Source organism: Caloenas nicobarica, chromosome 16, assembly GCF_036013445.1.
Source record: "Caloenas nicobarica isolate bCalNic1 chromosome 16, bCalNic1.hap1, whole genome shotgun sequence".
Taxonomy (NCBI): Eukaryota; Metazoa; Chordata; class Aves; order Columbiformes; family Columbidae; genus Caloenas; species Caloenas nicobarica.
This window is the reverse complement of record NC_088260.1, coordinates 2851357-2859714: the sequence shown is the minus strand read 5'-3', so window position 1 is coordinate 2859714 and position 8358 is coordinate 2851357. Positions and strand designations below refer to the sequence as shown.

The 8358-nt window shown below is 42.7% G+C and overlaps 1 protein-coding gene across 1 annotated transcript in view; it reads left to right on the top strand.

The window, feature by feature from the left end:
- The first annotated feature begins 7900 nt into the window (after window positions 1–7900).
- Window positions 7901–8358, top strand: part of TMEM132C (transmembrane protein 132C) — a 177895-nt gene continuing 177437 nt past the window's right edge. The window contains exon 1 of the mRNA XM_065646400.1: window positions 7901–7976. Coding sequence (XP_065502472.1) covers window positions 7901–7976 — 76 coding nt within the window. The remainder of the gene's footprint in view (window positions 7977–8358) is intronic.

The window sequence follows — 8358 nt, the reverse complement described above, 5'->3', positions numbered from 1 at the left end:
TTTCTCTCATATGGCTATTTTATGGGATTGGTGTTATTTACATTAAGCATCTATCTAAATGCTCAAACTACATACTGATAGCTTAAGCAGTGGATTTTTTCCCTTCTGTTGATATAAAATGCATTCAATTCATTCACTGAAATACAGTTCTGATATTCCTAGCACTTTAGATTCAATCTGCATTAAATAAAACTCTTACTTCATAACATGACTGAATTGTGGTCTTGGCATAACGCATGGGCAGAATTTTGAAATGACTCTCTCTACTGTTGACAATTGCTGAGGATGAGAAATGAAACTGGAAGATTAAAGGTAATCATGCTCTTTTCCCACTGTTTCTTCATCTGAAATGTACAACTAGCTCTAACTGCTATAGTACCTGCAAGCTTCACAACAGAATCTCTGCAGTATCCAATAGGATAAGGAAAGGATATTATTTCCTATAATGTGTAGAACTGTTGCACAGAGAAACTAAAGTCCAGGTTCTTTTAATGTGGTACCCAAATGGAACTGAGATGCTGAAATATTTTTTAAAGCTTTCTTTTTATCAAATCATTCAAATTAACAGAACTAGGGTAGCTAAGAGTGGTGGACAAAGCAGTAAACCAACAAGATGAATGTGTGGTTTGGTTTGCTCATCCAGGCAGCGAGCATCGGAAATTCAGCAGAACATGATCTTTAAATCATTGTCACCAATCAGGAGGAAAGAACACTGTAATCTTTTGTGAATTACATGACAAATGTATACTGAAATTCTAGAAGACAGGGTCTACTACTGTCCTTGTAAGTCAGGAGGCAGATTTTAGCGTTTAGGATGTTTCGAAGAACAAGATTGAGACTGCTGCCTTCTAAGGAGAAAGAAAGAGGCTAAAAATTTGTGCTGTCTGTTCTGCCAAGCGAAAACATCCCACACAACACAGAGAGAAAAGTCCTGCACAAAAGATACGGGCATGTTATTTATAGACAGGTTACACGCATGCAGTTGATTTTGCTTCCTCTGCATGGAAGTTACTGTGTTATGGAAAAGAAAATGCAGCTGATATTTGAAATCAGAACATTGATTGGTTTGAAAGTACAAGACATGCCTTCTTAGCAGAAAGTTACAGAGAAGTCCTATTCCTACACTGTTGATTGCAAGATTTTGTGCCCAAGATTTGTCCAATACAGTTTTGTACCCTGGTTTGGACAAACACAGTCTGTCAACCTGTAGGTGCCAATGCAATATAATGATTTAATAACAAAAGTATTTCACTAGCTCCTGCTGGAAAATATGTCCAAAAGAGAGGTGAGCACTGATGGAAGCGTTATGTGGAGAGCTTTCTGCCTTGATCTGCTCCATCTAAATAAAACATAGCACTTCAGGAAATTGAGCTGCTTTTCATAACCACAGAGTCTGATGTATCTGCCACTAAGGAGGGAAGTGCAGACTCATGAGTTCCTGCTGATCTCAAGGATGTTCTGAAGTGTACATCTCAACTCCGCGGCTGTCAGAGGCTGCCGAACTGTGGTCTTCGGACCACAAATATCTAATCAGAACACAATAAATAGTCTGTGGCTCAAATACAGAGTCATATTGCCTTTCATTTTTAATTAAAAGCCTCATTACAGTAACAGTGATCGTGGTTTCTGCAAGAAATGTTCAGGGCCGATTGTAGTCCACTGATTCAATGCTCTGATTCTCTGAAGCTTCTTGGGTGAAGTTCTTCCCTAACTTTAACCTCCTACCCTCAAAGCCAGTGATTTCTATCGGGCTGGTGACACTTGCAAATCAAAATACAACCAGATTCCTTCTGTTTCTGCCCTGACGTTAATGTAAAGGAGTCTGGAGACATATTTACTGAGAGCTCAGCATGGACAGTCAATACTCTTTCTTCTTCTTCTCATTAGAGTAACTTGGTGATTTTCAGGTTCACTTAAATAATGAGATAGAATCATAGAGTGGTTTAGATGGAAAGAGGCCTCTGGAGGCCATCTAACCAAGGCCCTGAGACATATGAATCGGATCTGAGGCGACTTCGGTGTTTCTGCAGAGAACTTGAAAGCCCTGGTAGAAGAACTTCATAGCCTGTTTCATCCCTACTGATTAGTTACTGTATAATGAAAAGGCTGAACAGTGAACACTGTATAGTGAAGTGAATGTTGAAAGTTTGTCATTTTATGGAGAGATTAATAAGGTATGGCTTAGTTCTACAAATGCTTCGTGTTATGATATGATTTAGGCAGTTGGAGGAAGTTTTTGAAAGTAAACAGGGAAATGAAAATATAGAAGAAAGTCTGTGATACCTTCAGAAGTGCCAGGAGGCTGCAAGAGTTTCTTGGCTATCTTAATCCATTAGATGCCTAAACTTGTTTCTTATTACTTCCTTAGTTCTATTTTTTTCCTAAAAAAATCTGTTTCAACACAGGCGAGAGTCAGAATTCATGTTATTAAAATTCATGTTATATTAAATTCATGTTATTAAAAAGACAGCTGTATCTAAAATGTCATTACAAATCTATTTGTTGTCAGTTTCCTTCACTCGATTGGAAAGAAAAAAAAAAGAGGCAGAAGTAACATCTAAAAGTCCCTACTACTCACTAGATCATTATTAATTTTAACTAGGACTATTTAATTGCATCTTCACCAATTTACAACAGTTATTGGCCACAGTCATCAAACAGTTCCTAAAGCAATTTGAAGTATTATACTCCTGTAAGACTGTATTTGTTTTGCAATGTTTTCTTCATAAATAATACGCATTAGATTGGAACACTATGCTCATTAGCCTAGGGGACTGTTGAAAAGCAGTAGTTATGTGAAAGATTGAATTTCAGCATTTCAGGTCCTATTATGCTAGGTAATTAAATGAGAACCTCTGCTAATTGTCCTGCATCAAAGACTGACAAGGGCTCGGAAGAAATGGCGTGTTCCATTCATTAAGCGAGGATAATACGCTTGTTATGAGCAAACAATCCATCACGATCAGAGAAGGCTCCCAACACCGTTTATCCGCCCGGCACGTTAAGGGGAACCGGCGCTTTCGTGCCGCTCCCGGGTACCGGGCGCCCCGGAGCACCCGCGGCCCCAGCAGGGGGCGCTGCCGGCGCTGCGAGCCCGCCCGCGGGAGCTCCCGAAAACTCCCCGGGGACAACCCGGAGCCCAAACCACCCGAAAAGAGGCCGCTCCGAACCGCGGCTCCGGTGCTGCCACCCCAGGTAGGGCCGCCGCAGGGACAGTGTCGACAGAGCTGTACGGCTTCAGGGTCCGGTTGTTCGCACGTGTTCAGAGCAGCGGCTGAACCGGAGCGAAGTGTCCAGGGGTTCACCTGGAGCAGCAGCTGACCCTGGGCACAGCACTTTGAACAACCTGCAACACGTATCTTGAGTATTTCAAAGCCTCAACTTCGAGCAAATCAAAACATGCAGTAGGAAAGTGACGATTATTTATTATATCTGACAATATTTGTATCTTAAGTTAGTGCGTACATATTAAGACAACTAATTCACATTGCAGAAGACATACTAGAGTGATTCATGATAGATATATTTAAAGCTTGTCAAGATATCTTGACTTATTTTACTTTTTGCATACAAATATAAAAGAAGGAATAAGAGTGATCAGAAAAACTTGTGGATTAATTGTTCCAAAGGCTTTTCATATACATAAATGCTACAATATATGAACATGAAAAATGCTATATAAGACACGGGCACTATTGGTTTCTAGAGTTCTATCACAATAGAATCTAGAGATCATTATTAGTCCATCATGGTCCTCCCCGAGAGTATGTGGTCTCAGGTTATAATACTTGGATAAAACAAAGAAACAAAGAGAAGAAACATTACAGATGAAAAAAAAAACTGCCAGGGATTTCAGTGTTTGCTATATGAAAATAAATACTTGGTCTTGGCTTTGTTCAAATTCTGCTCACATTTGCTTTCCACAAATGATGAAGTCATATTTTCTAAAGCTGATGTGTCAGGTGAAGCCTTTGCAACCAAAAATTAAAATGTTGAAAAGATTCACAGATCCCTGTATGCATTTTATCAAATGCCTCATGACCTTTACCTTGTAGTTGCTTCCCTGGACGTGTTTCCTTGAAGCTTCTCATTGATAAATTTGGCAAAGGGAGGAGTCAGAGGAAAGATGCTTCCCTTATTTTAGTGAATTATTCGTGAATATAACTAGACAATAAATACCTAAACCAACTGTTAGCCACATAGTATTTTGTCTCCATTGTTACCAAAGTTTACCTCATTTTGGTAGCAGCGTTGAATGGTAGGAGGGAAGGTCACATATTTAGTCCCTTTGATATCAATGATTTGAATATGTACTGGTTTTTTAATATAGTCAGTTGTATTCTGAGGAGTGGTCTTCCAGTCAAAAAAGCTATATCTTCAGATTTAATACTAAAGGGCACGCACCCATCGCACCCCAAATTTTTGATCCATGCAATAGATACATATTGTATACATTGCTTACAGTTAGAACTAGGAAAGATCACAATGACTAGGTGAGCTGGTTTCTTTTGCAAATAATTAGTATCTTGTGATCCTAAGTCCTTGTTAAAAACATTTGCCAACCCAAAAGACGATAACGGTAGAAGAATACATTTCAGAGGTACTGAATATAAACCCATGCCATGCTGCCTGCACACAGCACAAATGAATAACTGTAAGAGATACAAGTTATACCTCTATTTCAAGGATAAATGCTGACACAGAAGTATAATAAAATCACTTTAAATGGCAATACTCCCAACTGCAAAAAAAAGCATAGAAGACAGAAGAGAGATGATAATGCACCCAGCTACGAGGGCAGGATAAAACTGACTGCTGAACATTTTTTCACTCTATTCCTTTACATGACTTCATATCTCTGGCAGAATTTGGGGTGCATCATCCATTTCTGATGGAACCTTATATACATGGAGCAACATAGAATGAAATTTCGGCATGGACATTTGCAGTGAATTGGCCGCCATCACATTCCAAGGATTTAAAGTATTATATTTAAAGAAAACGAGTTAAGAAAAATATGACTCTGAATAATTATAAATAAGTGAGCAGAGAGGCATACATTAAATGAGAAAGCTATTTATTTACCTAGTCCTATTCATTTTAAAGAATGATAGAATATATACGTAGCTTTTTACCCCTATGTGCCCATGTACTTGATGAAACTATTTGATGTCATTATCTCATTGTACATATAAGGACACCGAGGGATAGAGCAGGTGACTTGTTTAAGGTCACACTGAAAGACAGAGTCATTTGTATGATATAGCACCAGGGATAACAATACATGGCAAGCTAAAAAACAGAGCAAGTGAAATGGGCCTTTGAGTAGTAGACACAGTCAGTGCTAAATGATCACATCCAAAACCACTCACATGTATCAAGCACAATCTACGTTTCTGGCTAAACTACAGAGTAGTGGTCAAAGACAAGTTTTCATTACAGGATGATTACAATCAAGACTACAGGCCGTAAAGTTTATTATACTCACTTATGTTGTAGCGCTAACCTGCTGGCAACATTGCAGCCCCAACATCTGTTTTCTAAAGTTCTGTCGGATTATTCCTTCTGACACACTTTTGCTTCCAGTGCAGTCTTAGGCGTCGCTCCTATTCAAAATTCTGGTACTGAAATCTTGTACCTAAACCAAAAAGAAATCAAATTTCAAATGAGTAAGAACAGCTGTAGCAAAACCCATTCTGTCCAGACTTGTATACCGTATTTATCACCTTGTTATCTGACTTCTACTTCTTACCCATGAAAGTCTCTGCTGACGGGTTTTATGTGCAACTTCCAAAAATTTCCATAGAGCAGGTTATGCAAATAACATATACACTCCAGTTTGGATTTGAGAAATAGGACATATCCTACTTTCCAGTATTTCCATATAATCTCACGTTCAACCTAATTTACATTGTATTGAAATTTTCTTCACAATTTGAACAAGACAAACGTTGGTAGTTTATGAATGATGACAAGATTGGGTTTCGGTCCCTTAGCAAAAGTTGCCTTGGGAAGAAATAGCATTTGTCTTCACTGTATCTGCTTTCTCCTATAAATCAGATGGATTGTATACATATATTATCTACAAATTCAAGTGCAGGACATAAATGTTTGTTAGCTGCCTTGTTTTGCTGTTGACTGCTGGATTCATATTCAAACTCATCTAACAAGTGTTTGTAGTGTCTAGCAGAAATTACAATCAAGCAAAGAGACTAAAGCTGTTACACATTTTTGAACGAGTTTTGCACTGAGAAAGGCTTCTTTGCATTCTCGTGAGAAAAATTCTGTTAAAATTGCATCCATATGATCTCCTCTTTCTGCTTTTACACATTTGAATTAGCTGCCACTTCACAATAAAATCATGTAAACCATGACAATACAAAGCATACTCCCAACAAAGTTCTCTGCAGTTGCTCATCAGAAATCTCTGTGTTGAGGTGGTCTTATCAACTGGGAATAATATCTTGCATAAACAACTGGCTCTTTAGAATTACTCCAAATATGTTTTACTTAGGGTAATCTCTAACGATAAACTTTGACACCTGCTTGAGTAACTGACCATAGATGGAGAGAACTTCACTGATTATGGTTGATTAAAGGCTCAGAGGACTGGCTGTGAGTATTTGCCTGAAGGACCAGAGCCCAATTTCTCAGGATAAAAGCAGGTTGGAAAAGAAGGCACCATTTTAAGGTGTTGCTGCATTTTAATGTGTGTTGGGGGGGTATTTCCCTGCTTAGGTGATTTCTGTACTCAATACTTCAATTAAAATACCTCAAGTACTCTTTTTTTTTTTCCTCTTACTAAACTGCACCTTGCTTGTTCTGTGTTACAGATGTAGTGAAGATTATCCAAAGTATGTTTACTGTTGGGCCACAAAAATTTTCCCACAAGAAGGGGGAAGAGCCGCCAGCTGAAGTTATCCAGGATACCCAAGTACAAGCATCAAATTAGATGAACGGGAACAAAAACATGGCCTGTGAATTTTGTTTAGAAGATGGAACTGAAGAAGTGTGAAGGGGGAAAAGAAAAAACCAAGAGGATGTGGAAGCAATGATGGAGCTGGTGAAATGCAGGTGGGTCAAGATGTTTTCTCCATTTTAGGGCTTGCAAAGTGCTCTGTCTGGAGGGATGTGTATGTGCAGAATAAAGTGTCCTGTTTTGGTAAGGCTCTTTTCTTTTAGTTTTCTGTTTTTAATACGTTGCTTTACAGTCTGACTTGAAAAAGCAGGAACAGCAGGAGTGGGGCTGTGCGGTCGGTTATGTCGGGGTGGGGTGGGAATTTCTCGACTCTCCAGGACCAGCCGCGCCCGCGGGCCCTTCGCTCCCATCCCCATCGCTTGGTCCTCGCCCGCGCCCCTCAACAGCAGGTCTCCCCTCTTTTCTATCCATACCGGCTCTGGCCAAAGTCCTTCCCCCCTTCGCGTCCCCGCGGTCCCCCCGCCCTTCCCCCGCCGAGGGAAAAGTGTCTGCGCGGCCCCCACATAAAGCACGGGAAGCGCAGGCGGCGGCAGGCGCAGCGGAGGGCGCTCGGGTGCAGCGGGGGAGAGAGCCAGCCAGCGAGCGGCCGGGGGACGACCCAGCCCCGCCGGCTCCGGGACCCTCCCCGCCCTTTGCTCGCTCGCTTGCAAAGTTTTGCCGGTGGAGAGCGGCGGTGCCGGAGCGTCCGTCAGCCCCCGAGCGTCCGTCAGCCGCTGCGCGCCCCCGCCGGCGCTCGGGCAGGACGCGGAGGGGAGGAGGAAGGAGCGGAGCCGGCATGGGCAGGAGCCCGCTGCGGGGCTGAGCGGCGCTCCGGAGCGAGGTGTGCGTGCGGAGCCCGGCCATGGCGCGGCCGGCGGGCGGGGAGAGCTAGCGGCGGAGCCCCCCGGAGCCGCGCCCGGGACGTGTCCCCATCTCCTCGGCATGGCGGGGGCTGGCCGGGGCGGCGGGCCCCGCTGCCCGGCTGTCAGCGTGCTCCTGGGAGCCCTGCTCTGCGGAGGTAAGCGGGGAGGCGCTTGCCGGCGGGGCTGCGGAGCGGGGGAAGCGGCGGATGCTCCGCGGAGCGGGGGAAGCGGCGGATGCTCCGCGGGGCCGGGGAGCGGAGTCACCAGTTGATCGCGTACGGGCTGCGCTGGGCTGGTTTGCAGCTAGAGACCTCAACTCCTTCCTGAGCAAGTGGCTTGTGTTCCACTGTAGTGGCGTGTGAACTAAATTACTCCCTCCTCCTTCCTCCCTTTTCTTTTCCTTTAAATCCTGCCTCTGTCTCTGCTGGTTTAAAATCTGCTCCCCCCTGCCCCCCCATTTTTTTTTTTTCTTTCTCGTTTATTTGAATGGTGGGAAAGCTTGCAAGCTTGCAATTGACTAAAATCAGAAACAGGGAA